Source organism: Coregonus clupeaformis, chromosome 27, assembly GCF_020615455.1.
Source record: "Coregonus clupeaformis isolate EN_2021a chromosome 27, ASM2061545v1, whole genome shotgun sequence".
Classification (NCBI taxonomy): Eukaryota; Metazoa; Chordata; class Actinopteri; order Salmoniformes; family Salmonidae; genus Coregonus; species Coregonus clupeaformis.
In genome coordinates this window covers 39,551,987-39,571,209 of record NC_059218.1, presented here as the reverse complement: position 1 = coordinate 39,571,209, position 19,223 = coordinate 39,551,987, and the positions used below count along the sequence as shown (strand labels likewise).

Genomic DNA, 19,223 nt, shown 5'->3' with positions numbered 1-19,223 from the left:
AGTCAAAGATATGTGAGCGGGGTCTCGTCATTACACTAGAGTTCGAAACATGGATTTGAATGACACGTAAGAGGCGGTAATTCTACAAAGGTGCCGAATGGTATTTTTCCCATTGTGCCAGGTATCGAAGATATGAAAGTGTGTCAAACAAATGTGAAGGGTGATCTAAGCTGAACATTTTTTCTGGCACTATGGTGTATGGTGCTATTGAAGAGACAGAGACACAGAGACACTCCAAGAGATGGATATACACACAGCATTGTTTTTTTAGAAGGCAATTGAGCTGGCATGCAAATTAATCTCTTTAACAGACTGGAACAGTGTCACTGATCGCTGGTAAATCCTTTCAAGTCCTTCTCTGTTGTTTAGATCATCCATTCAAGTCCATTTTCTGGCAAATAATGTCCTACTTCCTTTCTTTCTCTATCTCAAGTGATCAGTTGCAAAGAAAAGGTCCAGTGTCTGTGTTCTTTTGCCCATCTTAATATTTTATTTTTATTGGCCTGTCTGAGATATGGCTTTTTCTTTGCAACTCTGCCTAGGTCAGCATCCCAGAGTCGCCTCTTCACTGCTGACGTTGAGACGGGTGTTTTGCAGGTACTATTAAAAGAAGCTGCCAGTTGAGGACCTGTGAGGTGTCTGTTTCTCAAACTAGACACTAATGTATTTGTCCTCTTGCTCAGTTGCGCACCGGGGCCTCCCACTCCTCTTTCTATTCTGGTTAGAGCCAGTTTGCGCTGTTCTGCGAAGGGAGTAGTACACAGCGTTGTACGAGATCTTCAGTTTCTTGGCAATTTCTCACATGGAATAGCCTCCATTTCTCAGAACAAGAATAGACTGACGAGTTTCAGAATAAAGTTATTTGTTTCTGGCCATTTTGAGCCTGTAATCGAACCAACAATTGCTGATGCTCCAGATACTCAACTAGTCCCAAGAAGGCCAGTTTTATTGCTTCTTTAATCAGCACAACAGTTTTTAGCTGTGCTAACATAATTGCAAAAGGGTTTTCTAATGATCAATTAGCCTTTAAAAAAATGATAAACTTGGAATAGCAAACACAACATGCCATTGGAACACAGGACTGATGGTTGCTGATAATGGGCCTCTGTACGCCTATTTAGATATTCCATTAGAAACCAGCCATTTCCAGCTACAATAGCCATTTACAACATTAACAATGTCTACACTGTATTTCTGATCAATCTGATGTTATTTTAATGGACAAAAAAAGTGCTTTTCTTTCGAAAACAAGGACATTTCTAGTGACCCCAAACTTTTGAACGGTAGTGTATATATACATATCCTTTTATTTCCCTTGATTACTTTCCAACACCACCACCCCTTCCCTAATTGGAGTAAACTACTGAACAATAATGCTTACGCCTCTACTTCCAGCTTATATATACTATATACATTTTATGAACACAGTCAATTTTACAATCATTCTATTTTGTTTGTTCTTACTCCCGAACTTCCTCTACCCTCAACCTCTCTGATCATTTCCATGATGTCCATCCGGCTTGCCTCTATATGCCATATCTTTCTAACTGTGCTCTTTCACAAAAGCTCTCAACCTATAACCTATATACTTATTATGGACACAGTATGCTTTACATTAGTTATCTTGTTGTTATTAGTTGTTGTTACTTATTATTAATCCCATCCTTCAACTCCATTAAACACCTCCCATCTATCTCTTAACACCATCCATTTTGGATTTCTATTCGCCATATATTTTTCAACTGTACTGTGATGTTTCACAAAAGTTCTGAATCCTTCTATTTTAATTGTTTCTACATATTGTAAATTGAAAATAAACATTTTTGCTAAAGATATTATTATATTATTGATCGATTGACTATGACTTTTCAGATCACCCAGTAGTGCTATCTGCAGTGTTAGCTCCAGGTAAATATTGCAATCCTTTAGCCATTCCTGGACCTGTGACCAAAAACAAGCTATAAATGGACAGAACCAAAACAAATGATCTAATGATTATGTCTCAAAATCTGCAGAGCTCGGAAGATTGTATCCCCCATATAAATAACCTTCTATTGGTAGCAAGAATTGTGTATAATAATTTAAATTGAAAAATTCTACGTTTTGAATCCGGCGTCGTTTTGCGTGTCAGTTCATAAACACTATGCCATGGAATCGGTATGTCAAAAATCTCTTCCCAACTATTTTGCAATCTATATGGGAAGGCTGTCAATCCTTTGGTCCTTAAATGGAACTGGTATACTTTTTTATTTATCACAATTTTCTTTAACCAATTATGTTCATTAATGCAGGGCCGACAGACAAATTCCTTACTTTTTCCTCCTTCCACTTTCCGCTTCCATTTTTGCGGTAATGCTGTAATTATTTGGTTTAAATTTTAGGTAGAGCAGACATTTCCATATGTTTGTGTTAGCTGCATTTGCGACATAACTCCACCAGTCCTACCTATGACATCATTTACGAAGATTATACCTTTTTTTTTTTATCAAAAAATAATGTTTTTTTTATCAATTAGTATTTGAGTTAAACCACAATATTTGTTGCATTATTTGTTCTGTTGTTTCTGGAGGATTCAATTGAAATTGCAACCAACTTTCTATGGCTTGTTTTAGAAATAGTGATATTTGGGAGATGATTTCCTTTTCAAATAACTGAAAGTGAGAGGTTGTAATCTGAATAAAGGGGAAAAAGGCCATTCTTGAACATGGGGTGAGACAATCTTACTAATTTGCTAGAGAACCAGTTTGGATTTAAGTATAACTTTTGTATGACTGAAGCTTTTAGTGATAGGTCTAATGCTTTAATATTTAATAATTTCTGTCCTCCGAATTCATATTCATTATATAAATAGGCCCGTTTAATTTTGTCTGGCTTGCTGTTCCAAATACATTTTAATATTTTTTCTCATATAATTTAAAAAACTGTTTGCTAGGCATAGGCAAGACCATAAGCAAATAGGTAAACTGGGATAATACTAAAGAGTTAATCAGGTTGATTTTTACACAAATAGACAGGTATTTATCTTTCCACGGTAGCAAGATCTTATCTATTTTTACTAACTTTCTATTAAAATGTATTGGAGTGAGATCATTTATTTCATTTGGGATATGTATTCCGAGTATATCCACATCACCATCAGACCATTTTATTGGTAAACTACATGGTAATGTAAATTTTTAATTTTTTAGTGATCCAATATGTAATATAGTACATTTATCATGATTTGGTTGTCATCCAGAGAGGTTAGAAAATGTATCTAGATCCTCTATGAGGCTGTGGAGGGATTCAAGTTGTGGATTTAAAAGAAAACATGACCTTTGTTTTTAAGCCCTGGATTTCTAATCCCTTGATATTATTGTTGGATCTGATTTTAATAGCTAACATTTCGATGGCCATAATAAATAGATATACCGATAGTGGACAACCTTGTTTTACTCCTCTTGACAGTTTAAAACTTTAGGAGAAATAGCCATTATTCACTATTTTACACCTAGGATTACTATACATGATTTTAACCCATTTTATAAAAGATTCTCCAAAATTGAAATGCTCCAGGAATTTACATATAAACTCCAGTCGTACTTTATCAAATGCCTTTTCAAAGTCTGCTATGAATAGCAGGCCTGGTTTCACAGATTTTTCATAGTGTTCTATTGTTTGCAGTACTTGCCTTATATTATCTCCAATGTATCGTCCATGTAAGAAAACCTGTCTGATTAGAATGAATAATGTCTGACAATACCTTTTTAATTCTATGTGCTATACATTTTGCTAGAATTTTTGCATCACAACACTGAAGTGTAAGGGGCCTCCAATTTTTTTTAATGGACTGGATCTTTATATTTCCCACTTGTATCCTGTTTCAGTAATAATGAAATCAGACCTTCTTCTTGAGTGTCAGATAATCTACCATTTACATAGGAGTGGTTAAAACATGCTAATAACGATCCTCTGAGTATATCAAAAAAGGTTTGGTATACCTCGACTGGTATGCCATCCAACCCTGGAGTTTTCCTGGACTTAAAGTCTTTAGTTGCATCCAGAAGTTCCTCCTCTGTAATTTCACCTTCACATTAGTCTTTCTGTATGGCTGTTAATTTTACATTATCAATAGAAAAAATTCTCTACAATTAGCTTCTGTTAGAGGAGATGGAGGTGACTGAAATGAAAACATATGCTTAAAGTACTTTGATTCCTCCTTCAAAATATCATTTGGTGAATCATGGGTAACTCCGTCATTTGTAACCAGTTTCAGTAAATTATTTTTCGTAGCATTTCTATGTTGAAGATAAAAAAAATATTTGGTGCATTTTTCCCCATATTCCATCCAGTTTGCTTTATTTTTTATAATAAGTTTCTCAATTTCTTTTTGTTTTTCCTCTAATTTATTCTGAGCCTCTATGTTACAGTTTTTATTGCTATCTGTTCTGTTAGACCTATTTCCTTTGTTAGTTTGGACTCTTTTGACCTAAATTGCTTTTGTTTTCAAGACAAGTACTGAATTGCATGGCCTCTAAAGGCACATTTAAAAGTGTTCCATACAATAAGGGGATTTGCTGTACCTATGTTATGTCTGAAAAAAAATCAGTTATAAATTCCTCTGTCCTAGTTAAAAACAAGTTTTCATCCAATAGACTTTGATTAAATTTCCAATATCCTCGCCCACGTGGAAATTCAGTAAGAGTAATGTATTTGCCAATTATATGATGGTCCGACTGCATTCTGTCCCCTATCAACACCTTTTAAACTTTTGGTGCCAACGAGAATGACATAAGAAAGAAGTCAAGACGACTAGCTTGATTGAGTCTCCACCATGTATATCTCACTAGGTCAGAATATTTAAGCCTCCATATATCTACTAGTTCTAATGTATCCATGACATTCATGATTTCCTTAAGAGCATGAGGGTGATAGTTTGTAGCGTGATTTCCTTTACTTTCCATTGAGCTATTTAAAACAGTTTCTTCAATTGCACACAGCAGTTTCACAGCATGTACAGTATCCTCACTCACGGTTCTGTATCTTGATGAGAATTTGAACAACACTTTAAGGGATACTTTAGGATTTTGGCAATGAGGCCCTTTATCTACTTTCCCAGAGTCAGACGATCTTGTGGATACCATTTTTTATGTCATGCTAGCAGATACCCATAGACTTCCAGTCATTGTGCTAACGCTAGTTAACATTGGTTCGCGAAACTACCTCTAACTTCCTTCATACTGGACACAGAGACAGAAATGGTATACACTAGTTCATCAAACTCTAGGGAAGTAGATAAAGGACCTCATTGCCAAAATCCCGAAGTATCCCTTTAATGGACATACTTATGATGTCATTATATTGTCACACAAACAAAGGACTCAGAGGAGAGCCAAAGACTAAAGACTATGGCCTGACTGGGGCACACACCATTCTGCATCAGTCCATCATGGCTCCCTGTCTGTTGTAATGGAGGACTTCTGAGAGGCGAAGGTGTTTCCTACCAAGCCAGCGTTTGATTGGAGTGTCTCTAGTGTCCCTTTGCAATCACGGACATTGCCTGATCTATTTACTTAATTGTCTCTGATGAATCCTGGTCTTTTACAAAGAGGAGCTATTGAAAAGTATGTCTTCAGAGACAAAAGGAGAACGCAATGTATGGACAGTGGTGGTCGTGTCATAGACTATAGGCACATGATACAAACTGCATGTACAGTGCCTTCAGAAAGTATTCACACACCTTGACTTTTCCACATTTTGTTGTGATACAGCCTGAATTTAAATGGATTAAATGTCGATTTTTTTCCCCACTGACCTACACACAATACCCCATAATGTCAAAGTGGAATTATGTTTTTAGACATTTTTACAAATTAATTAAAAATGAAAAGCTGAAATGTCTTGAGTCAATAAGTATTCAACCCCTTTGTTATGGCAAGCCTAAATAAATTCAGGAGTAAAAATGTGCTTAACGAGTCACATAATAAGTTGCATGGACTCAATCTGTGTGCAATAATTGTGTTTAACATGATTTTTGAATGACTACCTCATCTCTGTACCCCACACATACAATTATCTGTTAGGTCCCTTAGGCGAGCAGTGAATTTCAAACACAGAGTCAACCTCAAAGACCAGGAAGGTTTTCCAATGCCTTACAAAGAAAGGCAGCGTTCGGTAGATGGGTAAAAATAAAAAAGCAGAAAATTCCAATGAGGCATGGTGAAGTTATTAATTAAACTTTGGATGGTGTATCAATACACAGAGTCATTACTGAGATACAGGTGTCCTTCCTAAAGCAGTTGCCGGAGAGGAAGGAAACCACTCAGGGATTTCACCATGAGGCCAATGTGACTTTAAAACAGTTACAGAGTTTAATGGCTGTTATAGGAGAAAACTGAGGATGGATCAACAACATTGTAGTTACTCCACAATACTAACCTAATTGACAGAGCGAAAAATAAGGAAACCTGTTCATAATATAAATATTCCAAAACATGCATCTTGTTTGCAACAAGGCACTAAAGTAATACTGCAAATAATGTGGCAAAACAATTCACTTTTTGTCCTGAATACTAAGTGTTACTGTATGTTTGGGGCAAATCCAATACAACACATTACTGAGTACCTCTCTCCATATTTTCAAGCATAGTGGTGGCTGAATCTTGTTATGCGTATGCTTGTTATAGTTAAGGAATTGGGAGTTTTTCAGGATAAAAAGGAAACAGAATGGATATAAGCACAGGCAAAATCCTAGAGGAAAACCTGGTTCCGTCTGCTTTCCACCAGACACTGGGAGATGAATTCACCTTTCAGCAGGACAATAACCTAAAACACAAGGCCAAATCTACACTGGAGTTGCTTACCAAGAAGATAGTGAATGTTCCTGAGTGGCCGAGTTACAGTTTTGAATTAAATCTATTTGAAAATCTATGGCAAGACCTGAAAATGGTTGTCTCACAATGATCAACAACCAATTTGACAGAGCTTTAAGTATTTTTAATAGAAAAATGAGCAAATGTTGCACCATCCAGGTGTGGAAAGTTCTTAGAGACTTACCCAGAAAGGCTCACAACACAACTGTAATTGCTGCCAAAAGGCGCTTCTACAAAGTATTGACTCAAGGGTGTGAATACTTATGTAAATGAGATATTTCTGTATTTCATTATGGGGTATTGTGTATAGATGGGTGAGAAAAAAGTTGATTTAATCCATTTTTTATTCAGTAACAACAAAGTGTGGAATAAGTCAAGGGGTATGAATACTTTCTGAAGGCACTGTATGTGAGGAGCAAGATAAATAAAGGTATTTAATCAACAAAAGTTATATTTATTCTATAATAATTTGATGGAAAGTATGATCCCATCTTCAACAGTAGAGGAGTAGAAGAGGCGGGAAGCCTTAGAACACTACTGTGTGCGTGTAAATGAATCACACTTGAAACATCGACACCATAGCGTAATTACTGGTTGTGCTGGCAGTGTGCTCGTTTATCTGTGAAATAAATAAATAAATAAAGTTCTGGAGCATGTCTTTAATAGAAACAGTGATAGTTTGATTAAAATAGCACAGGGGCTCATTTATTGCAACAATTTACTAGATCAGACTATTTACTAAAAGAGTGATTCTATTAATATCAATGGTGTCTTACATGGTTTATAAGGTCTTCACAAATAATCATTTTCCCCCCACCACCGTGGTAGCTACTAGTATTCACATAGGATATCAATCAATACCCTGACATCTTTCATGACATTAACTAGAGCAGGAAGAAGGGAAGCCCTTGATCAAATGAACCGCAAGGTCTACAGGTTTTTCCACTTTGAATCTCTCCCCTTCCAAGGAAAGGATAGCCCAACTAAAAGAATCACTTACATTACGTGAATTTACTTACTTTTTATACTTTCATGGTTCTTTTTAAATGTATTATTTTAATGACCTCTTGGCCCCCACAACTACTGCAACTACCACTATGTGGAGAGTAGAAGTCTTTGATGTTTGATTCTGTGTGTGTGTGTGTGTGTGATTGAGTGAGTGAGTGAGTGAGTGAGTGAGTGAGTGAGTGAGTGAGTGAGTGAGTGAGTGAGAGAGTGTGCGAGTGTGCGTGCGTGCGATGAAAGGGTAGAGCTGTGAGGTGGGCGAGTTACTGACTATGTGTATGGTTCTGTATTTATTTTCTTAGTTAACCTTGTGTTCTTGAACGTAGCCCTGTTTCTTTGTGTTCTTGAACGTAGCCCTGTCTTTCATTTTTGTTCATTGATTTCACCTGTGTTAGTTGCTCACCTGGTCTCATTAGCTCCTTATTTAGTTCAGTTCATTCTGTTTGTGCCTTGTGAGGTATTGTTTGTTTTGACTCTACTAAGCCTTTTCCTAGCTCGTTTGTGAGAACCAGTTTTAGCCTTCAGTCCTAGTTTTGTTTCACCTGCCTGTTTGCCTACCTGTGTATGACCATTGCTTGCCTGTGACCACGATTCCTGCCTTCTGCGAAGGCGTAATAAACACCTGCCGCGCCCTGCGCGTGAATCTACACCTTTTTCTCCCTGAGTATTCATTACAGAATACCTCAACAAAAACGGAATGGATTCAGCGGAGCTACAGTGGCGCCTAACCCGGCAAGAGGAGCGTATGGAGGTAATCGGCCATCTTCTCCGCAGGGTGGATTTTGTTGTGTCTCTACTCACAGGCAAAGCCCTGGATTGGGCCACCGCCATATGGACTGCCAACAGATCCGAGACCCATTTCCACACCCTCTTCACAGAGGTATTCGATCACTCTCCTTCCGGTCGTCCTATATGGGACCTCCTCATAGACCTTCAACAAGGACGCAATTCAGCTGCTGAGTATGCCCTCGAGTTCCGCACCATGGCTGCAGGGAGTGGATGGAGTGAGGCTGCTTTACTTACCGTCTACCGAAAAGGGCTCAACAGGGAACTTCAGGCGGAGCTGGCCTGTAGAGGTGACCTTCAGGATTTAAATCAATACATTCGTATGTCCATCTCCATCGACCACCTCATCGCCGACCGCCAAAGAACTCTGCCACCCAGGAAACCGAAACCTTCTCTTTCCATGATTCCGTCATCCCGTCCGAGTCTTCCAGAGCCCATGCAGTTGGGTCATGCTCCTCTCCCGTGTATCGAACGTCAAAGGCAGATCCAAGAAGGACTCTGCCTATACTGTGGTGGGAAAGATCATCTACTCAGCCATTGCCCTGTTCACCCCCAACGGAGAGATGAGAAGGGTCCCTCCGCTGCCATGCAGGTAGGCGGTTCCGTATTTCTAAATATCTCCCAGAAGCAATTCTCCATCCCAGTATTGATAACCGTGAAGGGGGTTACGAAGTACGTAGAGGGCTTGATAGATTTGGGAGCAGCAGGTAGTTTTATCGATCACCAGCTAGTACAAGAGCTTAACATTGATCTTACACCTGTCACCCCTCCCTTAAGGATTAACACCCTGGACGGGCAGCCATTGGGCACAGGCTTCATTACGCACCTGACACAGAGCGCTACCTCCACACAGAAACCATTCAACTCATGGAACTCTCATCCCCCAAACAGCCACTCATCCTCGGACACCCCTGGCTTTGTCGTCACGACCCTGCCATCTCGTGGCGACAAGGTGAACTACTGTCCTGGTCTTCTACCTGCTTCATCAGTTGTCTCAGCCTACACTGCAGTGCCACCACCATGAGGACTCTGCCTCTGCAGTGCCACCCACCATTCCATCTGAATACACCCAGTACAGCAATGTCTTCAGCAAAATCAAGGCCACCACATCACCCAGGGGACTGTGCTATTGACTTACTCCCTGGAGTGTCCCCACCAAAGGGCCGTGTTTACCCCCTATCTATCCCGGAAAATGAGGCAATGGAGAACTACATTGATGAAGCACTCGAAAATGGTTTCATTCGTCCTCCTTCTTCCCCGGCTGCGTCCAGCTTCTTCTTCGTTGGAAAAAAGGACGGTGGTCTTCGTCCATGTATTGATTACCGTTCCCTGAATGACATTACAGTCAAGAACCGTTTCCCTCTTCCTCTGATCACAGCGACCCTTGAACAAGTGGGCCACGCCAACATCTATACAAAACTCAACCTGCCTGTGTATGACCATTGCTTGCCTGTGACCACGATTCCTGCCTTCTGCGAAGGCGTAATAAACACCTACCGCGCCCTGCGCGTGAATCTACACCTTTTTCTCCCTGAGTATTCATTACACTATGCGAGTGTGTCCATACTAACATTTTCCTTCACTAGAAGAAGTCAAACTTGTTGAGCTATTCTTAACTCCGTCAGGGGAGAAAATGAGTGGGTAACAGAACTGACGCAGACATTTACATTTTAGTCATTTAGCAGACGCTCTTATCCAGAGCGACTTACAGTTAGTGAATACATATTTTTTTATACTGGCCCCCTGTGGGAATCGAACCCACAACCCTGGCGTTGCAAACGCCATGCTCTATCAACTGAGCTACATCCCTGCTGGCCATTCCCTCCCCTACCCTGGACGACGCTGGGCCAATTGTGCGCCGCCCATGAGTCTCCCGGTCGCGGCCGGCTGCGACAGAGCCTGGATTCGAACCAGGATCTCTAGTGGCACAGTTAGCACTGCGATGCAGTGCCTTAGACCACTGCGCCACTCAGCAGACGATCAGGGAAGACCAGGAAAGGTCCTTGTGTTCACACCACTGCAGTTTTTAGCACACAGCAACATTCACATCCACCCATATTAACACAACAGCTACTGAATTAAATGTATTTAAGGCACTTAAATCAGATTATGCCTTAGTTTTCTTTAATAATGGACCTACTATGAAGATTCCCTTCAGGATTATTGACCTTTTTAGACCCAACAGTCCTGCTGTTGTATCCTTCCCGTCTGCTGTCCTGTGAAAATCTTTAATCCACATAACCCTAAATTCTGTCCTGTGAAGATCTATAATCCACATCACCCTCAGTTCTGTCTGGTAAAGATCTATAATCCACATCACCCTCAGTTCTGTCCGGTGAAGATCAATAATCCACATCACCAGTTGGATGCAATTCCTAGCAGATGCTCATGTCCCCTGAAATTAAATTACAATCAGAAAATGTTATCATAGTCTGTGTCACTAAGGGTGGAAGGTCTTACATCTATTATCATGAACATATTGGCATATGTCTTGGTCCTCATGTCATCTTGATAAATGATGTGGCCCCAAAAAAGTATATGATTGAATTGTCATGAGTAAAAATGAAACATTTTGACAACAGTGTTGTCATGCAATTTATCAGCCGAAATCACTTAAATAGTACCACCTATCTCACTCAGTATACTGTAACTGCCCCAAAAAATCGAGGCACAGGTAAATGGTTGATCTGTGATTATATTAAACCGACATACTGAGATGTCAACAAATTAATGTGAATTAAGTAAGGGATAATCAACGAGGAGCTATACGTTCTATGGAAAAGGATGAACAACATGGAAGGAGTGGAACTGACCCTCCACGCATAGAGCCCCGAGTTGATTATCCCTTTTATATCATGGCTATAAATTAACACATTTGCCGCTAGAAATGTGTTCAACATCCACTGAAGTAGCTAGCAAGTTTACGAGCTAGTTACAGTAGTTGCCGTGGTAACCCAACAAACAGACTTGATAGTTTAACTAATCAAACCATCAGTCCTAGCTTGCCATTATGAAAATCTAATTCAGCAATGCCAATGTTTTCAATTAGACCTTTTCTTTTAAAAGCAACTCAAACATAGAACATATAAGAATGAACTATAGCCATTGAATTGTACCATGCAAAAATACTGTGCATTATAGAAATAATGCACGCTCTAGAATGCCCCTTCAAGCCAATCAGAAACAAGTATTCAACAATGTCACGGTTCAGACAGACGACAAGAGGACCACAATTGCGTCACACCAGAAAGTTTATTAAAACTTAAGGGAAAAGGGAAGTAGGGAGTGAGTGAAGGCTCCAAGGGTTATCCCGTCCAATGTGCTGGGTCTGTGCCCCCCCCCAGTGGCAGCGGTGCGTCCGATGACGCCGGTGGTTGGTGGTCCAGAAGTCCTGGGGGGGGAGGAAACACAGACACAACGGGGCGGATGAAACAAGGCAGAAGTACAGTTCAAGGGAAATCCAAATACGTTGTAGCAAGGCAGAAGGCTGGTCAGAGTTACCGGGGTCGAAGAGTAGTCAGGAGTCGTAATGGCAGAAAGCAGGTCTGGTTTTCCTGGGGCAGAAGAGTATCCAAGAATCAGGCAGGTCCGGGGTCACAAAACAAGGGTGAGCCAGAAGCGCGAGCACACAGGTTCCGGGTGTGAGCTTTGCAGACGATCTGACAAAGGAGAGCTGAGAGACGGGACTTTAAATACTGGGAGAGGTTAGTGGGTAATGCAGCGCAGCTGGCAGAGTAATAAGAGCCGAGCAGAGCAGGGACAGGTGGAGCTCGTTAGGCTGAGTAGAGAGAGAGAGATGAGCAGAGTGGAAGATAGTGGAAACACATTAAGGTGGTAACCCGGTGGAGTGAGAGGGCTCATGACAAACAATGCCATGGTATAAGTTCTTATAAGTTGTCATGAGGACACAATGAAGGAACACTCCGCATCATAGTTATAGAATGACACTTAAACACTAACACTTTATTTGAAGTGTTGACTATGGCACATTATACCATGACATTGTTGAATACTTGTTTCTGATTGGCTTGAAAGGCATTCTAGAGCATGCATTATTTCCCTATAACGCACGGTATTCATGGTTTGCACGTTTCATCACGATCTTGTTTTGAATGTTCGTTTTAGGACTGATGCCCAGCTGAGTGTTCTACTCAATGCAGTCTTAATAGGTGCCGATGAAGATCTAATCTAAAGTGTATTACTGTGGTTTGGAAACACAATGCCATTTCAAAAGGAGGCAAATAATTAGTAAGACAAACTTGTGTCATTGTAATGTCGCCAGATTGACTTTAGATGCAGTATAACCTTAGCTAGCTCCCATAGAGTTTATCGGATGGCAATTAAGAGACCAGGAAACCAATCAGAGTCAAGGACTGGAACTGAGTGCTCTACTGTAAAGAAAGGATAATGGGGAACAACACATTTCACTGTAACATGATAGAAGTATTCATGAATCTATTTACAGCACTTACAGAGAATAATGTTAACATTCCTTATCACACTTACTTTAAATTATTTAGAAACCTGGGGGCCTATATGCATCTTTAATAGCGCTAGAATAGAAAGTATTGTACTGTATGTACAGATAATGGGCATCCCAACACAATTATACTATTTAGTTTGTCCTAAACCATAATTAATAGTGTAAGTTGGATCGTCAGTATTCAGCCTCCCTCAGGAGCAACTGTAACTGTTCCAAAATTGAAATCTATAAAAATGCCTAATTATTGCAAAACACAATTATTTTAAGGGAAATGTCTATAGTAAGTATAAATTAAATAATTTGCTCATGAGAAGACCTTTGGTACAGATCTGCTATCTTAATTGTAGTGTATTCAAGGTTTAAATAGGCTTCTAAAGTTTAATTTCCACTTTGATTTGCCCTAAAGAAAAATGTATCACCTCCTACAAAAATGTCCATTCATTATAATCCACATAATAATTCACATGTCATGTTGCTGCAGGATTGTTTTCCTGCTGTGACAAACAGGGTCAAATTAAGATAGCAGATCTGTATTTTTGTATTTTGATTCTTTCCGTTCACTGCCCTAGACTCCCTTTGTGAGAGAGAAAATGAGTGCTACCAGGCAATGTAATTGCTGAGGGGGAGTGTTCCAGTGTTGCATTTCAACAGAGCGCTCTAACAATTTAAAATGGGGAATGCCCCTGGAATGCCCCCAGGGCCCAAGAGAAGTGTGGCAACAGAAACCACCACTTGGCCAAATCAACACTGTGGAGTACAGGTGGGACTGTAGCTGCAGTGGCTCTGTCCAGTCAACATTGACATCAGTAGACCTGGATATCCCATCATCAAGCACTAGTAAAGGGGTAGGGGAGCTGTGAATGTGACAGCCTACCTGGACTATTTGGTTAATGTAGTCCCTGAGCACCCAACTCATTGTGGTTACATCAAAGAGCTGTGGTATCAGAGGAGGCTGGTGGGAGAAGCTATAGGAGGACATTCTCATTGTAATGGTTGGAATGGAATCAATGCAATGGCGTCAAACACATCAACATCGTTACTTAAGGACAGATGGCCAGATAGAGGTGTGGAGCAGAGAGAGGACGTGACCTGCATCCCGATTGCCTTGATGCTTGAGGACAACACTGGAGTGTCAATGCTTTCACATCCTGGAAAAGCCTCAAAAGTCTGCACATTTTTGAATTGACAGTATCTACAGATGTAGGATCTTAATTTGATCACTCTTTTGTTGCTGAGAATTTTCCTGCACACAGGAAATGCTAACTTTTAGTGTATTTTAGTTTTTAAAAAGCTTCTAAAGTTTGTCATTTCCACTTTGAAATGTCAGACTTGAGTTTCCCAAAGAAAAATGTATCAACCCCTACAAAAATGTCCATTAATTAAAATCCATATAATAATTCACATTTTCTGTTGCTGCAGGATAATTTTCCTGCTGTAGCAAACTGTCTCAAATTAAGATCCTACGTCTGTATTGATAGTGCCTATTTACAGTACCCATTGACAGTACCTTTTGGGGAATACATTTGGCTTTAGGGGAATACATTTCACACCAGTAAATATCCAGTGTGGTTCCACAGGTAACATGGCGTTTCCTGTCACATGGTTCACAGTGATAGGGGACTTCTCGTTGTTTGACAGAAACACACTAAGCCTACTGCTGCCCACCCAGTCAGACTCCCATCATTACAACTCTGTAGTCTATATAATACTAGTGTGTCTGTGTCTGTGTCTGTCTGTCTGTCTGTCTGTCTGTCTGTCTGTCTGTCTGTCTGTCTGTCTGTCTGTCTGTCTGTCTGTCTGTCTGTCTGTCTGTCTGTCTGTCTGTCTGTCTGTCTGTCGGTCTCTCTGTGTCTGTCTGTCTGTCTGTCTCTGTGTGAGTGTGTGTGTGTGTGTGCGTTAGTGAGTGAGAGAAAGAGAAAGAGAGAGCGAGTACTGTTTCTTGATCTGAGAGGATGAATCCCAGGTAACATTGTACCCCACTCTCTTCCCCTCTCTTCCCTTCCCTTCCCTTCCCTTCCTTTCCCCGCCCACTAGCCCACTAGTCATGCCCACTAGCTAAATATAGAGCACTTGAATTTGGAATAAAACAGCGAAGAGCAGTGAGGGTTGAAGCCACATGTAGAATTACACAGAGAGGTCCGGGAAATCCCTAATCATAGAGTATTCAGACCTATGTAGAGGTTATCAGCTATTGCTTTGCTTTGATTAAACCTTTTATTAGTAGGCTCTATTTTATTGAACCGGTGTCATAGTATCGCACTGTAAAGGCAAGCAGTCATATTGTGGGATTGTGACAGATAAGGCTGTAATAGCGCAGACGTAATTCATCATATGTTCTGCTCTTTTACAACTCTCCGACCTGCTATTGCAAGATAAGGGCACTAGAAAACACATTGGATATTTTTTTATAGGAGATGAATGTGAGTCTTAGATTTCACCAGACGCTCTGATCCAGACCCACTTATAGTAGCGAGTGTATACTGTTTCATAGTGGTCCCCCTGTAGGAATCGAACCCACAACCCTGGCGTTGCAAGCACCATGCTCTACCAACTGAGCCACACTGAGTATAGATATCAGAAGGAGGAAGCTCGACAGGCAATATAAGAGATATATAATAGTGAGCAGTGTTCGCAGAGACAGCTGTTTTGTTGGTCCCATTATAGTGCAGAGACACATATGGAATTTGGATGGAGGACAAGTCAATACTTAACCACCCCGCTGAGAGAGGATCAATAGTGAAATCATCTTGACTAATCTTAACTAAGCAAGTCAGCGCATGGATCGCAGCTTGATGTGTTTTCTGTGTTAGAATGAGTCAACATGACAATACATCCAGCGAAATAATCCAATCAGAAAATAATTATTTTGTAATTTGACTAGTTTAGGATATTTTGCAAGGCTTATCCCACGGCTTATTGTATGAACACTATGGTAATAAGAACATTTTGAGAAAATGCTGTGCAATGGCTTTGTTCTGTGCATATTCCATTCAAATTGCATTTTGAGGGACACAATCCCCATAATGGTGCAGTGAATCGCTAATGTTATATGTGTAACCAGAGATCTCTGAAGGAACATGGACTGATGGGGGTGATAATTCAACCCTTTACATTGATATGTACTCCTAGTCCATACAGAATACACAGAGGGTTTCATAGTATCTAAACTACTGACTGACTAAACAGCATGGGCTATTCTCTGGATGCGGCAGGCAGTCAGCACCATGGGAAAAGGGCAACCAAGAGTGATGAGCACATGAAAGAGTTCAGCGATGCGGAAAGGCTACGGCTGGTCCACACACGGCACAGTTAATGAGGGATCCATCACACAACGTCGCATCACCCACAGTCCTCACAAACACTACAGCCCTGATCCTGCCAGTTTCACAGTCCTCACAAACACTACAGCCCTGATCCTGCCAGTATCACGGTCCTCACAAACACCACAGCTCTGGTCCTGCCAGTTTCACAGTCCTCACAAACACTACAGCTCTGGTCCTGCCAGTTTCACAGTCCTCACAAACACTACAGCCCTGATCCTGCCAGTATCACGGTCCTCACAACACTACAGCCCTGGTCCTGACAGTTTCACAGTCCTCACAACACTACAGCTCTGGTCCTGCCAGTTTCACGGTCCTCACAAACACTATAGCCCTGATCCTGCCAGTATCACGGTCCTCACAAACACTACAGCTCTGGTCCTGCCAGTTTCACAGTCCTCACAACACTACAGCCCTGGTCCTGCCAGTTTCACGGTCCTCACAAACACCACAGCCTTGCCAGCAACCGCCTACCTGAGCAAAATCATACCACTAAACCAACCCATACCACTAAACCAACCCATACCACTAAACCAACCCATACCACTAAACCAACCCATACCACTAAACCAACCCATACCACTAAACCAACCCATATCACTGAGTAGAATAAGGACCAACAGGGACTTCAGTTACAGCACCAGAGTAAAGACAAGTCAGCCTTCGTTATTGGCCAGAAAGCTCTACTACACCTTCAGCCAAACCAAGTCCTCCACTAACTGTGTGGACATGGACCAGACTCAGGAGACACCAGAGTGTGAAGAGTGTGAGAGCCCTTACCATGGCCTCCTCGGGTGAGGAAAGGCATCCTGTTGATGGCGATGGGCACTGTGCCATGCTTATTGTGGAAATGGTGGACATGGTGCGTTGTGCTTAGGCTGGAAGACACGCGGGCCGTCCCTGCCTGGGTGGGGAGTGCAGCCAGCAGGGCCAATAACAAGGCCAGCCTCCACCAACACCCCAGGCCCATGCCTAGGCCTGTCCAGCCTGAACCCTGGCCCATCTCAGGGCCCCCTGCGAGTCTGCTCCTCACCACCATCACTCCCACCCCACGAAGACAGGACATCTCAGCGGGCCGCCAAGCCTTTCGCCTCCATAATCCTGGGGACCGGGTAACGTTAAGATGGAGGATAGGACCAGATCTCTCCTTAGTTATGGTTGGGGGAAAAATTACTTCTGACCACGCAGGTTTTCCAGGAAGTGAAACAAAGACAAAATCCAGTTATTGTCTCTGATGATGAAATCCCAGAGTGAGAATCCTAATTTTGTTTGTTCAAAATATGTTGAGATATCTAGAGATGTTTGTTGGACTGAGGACTAAATACCAAGGACTGGTGTGCAATCATCCCGAGAAAATATCTTTAAAAAGTCAGCATCCAGGCACCAAAATGGATATCAAAAAGTATTTCGTTGACACAATGCTAAATCCACTAGTAATTTAGAACCATACATTTCAATTATGATACTGAAGCATGACAAAGCAAAGGGGGCTTCAGGTGCCGGTATCACTGGGAGGAGGCTGTCCTCTCTCACCCACAGGTAGGGCTGGAGGGCAGTGGAGAGACTACTACCCCCTAAGACCAAAGCCCCTACACTGCAGAGAAGCAGATAGGACACCTCCCCACGGGAAACAGGAGGATTTCATTAAGAAGAAAGGAGGAAAAAAGATCCAAGCTGATGGAGGGACATGCAGAATACAGCGCTATCGTTTCCCTCTAGCCGGAGGAGAGGGAGGGATGGATGGAAGGAGGGAGGGAGGAGGGAGGGAGGGAGGAGGGGAGCGATATCTGCAGCGGCGAAGTAAAAGAGAAAAATCCAGAAGATAAATAAAGAAATATTCCAGCGACTCCTCGCACGCTCGCACTGACGCACCAAACTCCTCTGAATGGTCACCTCTGTTATGGTACAACCACTAGATGAGGGAAAGCAGTGAGTGCTCCAGAAGCAGCATCCCTGTCCCTCTCACCCTCCTCCTGCTGACCAGTCTCATACAGTGAAGACTACTGCTGCATTCCCTTCCCTCACCTGCCTTTTCCCCAAATCTATTTGCGTCCTGACGATGTTCAACCGGACAATTCCATGCGTCTGGATGTGGATGATGGCAGTAAATTCCCTCCTGCGGAGACAGTGTGGATGACTGAGAAGACGTTGACTCTGGCTGCTGCCGCTGTGAAATCCATTATAATTAAAACTGGAGCAGCAGCTTGAGCATCAACTCCCTGAAATCCCAGGACAGCCTGGACTCCATACACACATCAAAAATAACAGTCACTGGTCACTACGGTCTCACCGACGAGGAAGCACAGCACATTGCTCTTCTGAAGCATAGTAGAGACTGTGATAGAGCGAGGCACAGCGTGTGCCGGTGTGTGTGTGTGTCTGTGTGTGTGCAAGCAAGAGAGAGAGAGAGAGAGAGAGAGAGAGAGAGAGAGAGAGAGAGAGAGAGAGAGAGCAGCAGCAGAGAGAGAAAGAGTGGGGTGGGTGAGGGAGAGCAGGCAGCAACAGTGCAAAGAAACACACAGAGGCCAGAAAATGGGTTGTGTGAGAATAAATACACATCCCAGGCTACTGATTCACAGCCAATGTACAGACAGACAGACACCAGACAGACAGACACCCAGCCATAGAAAAGCAGGATGATACTGCAGAGGAAGAAACCGATTCAGCTCAACTGTCAAAACTGCTACATCAGGAGAACAGAGGTGCCTGTCTCTGTGGTGGTGTACCTGGGAAAAATAGGCGTTGGAATGATACCAGAGGGAGAGGAGAGAGCTAAAG

The 19,223-nt window shown here is 41.8% G+C and overlaps 1 protein-coding gene across 6 annotated transcripts in view; it reads right to left on the bottom strand.

The window, feature by feature from the left end:
- The window catches only part of nrxn2a (neurexin 2a), a 307,701-nt gene that overhangs the window by 111,148 nt on the left and 177,330 nt on the right, over positions 1–19,223 (bottom strand). For 3 of the 6 annotated variants that reach the window (XM_045208198.1, XM_045208199.1, XM_045208200.1), the window contains exon 1: positions 17,226–18,813. The exons of the other annotated variants lie outside the window; for them this stretch is intronic. In XM_045208198.1, coding sequence (XP_045064133.1) covers positions 17,226–17,511 — 286 coding nt within the window. In that variant the 5' untranslated portion in view covers positions 17,512–18,813. Of the gene's footprint in view, positions 1–17,225; positions 18,814–19,223 lie in introns of those variants that run through there. 6 annotated transcript variants of the gene reach the window in all.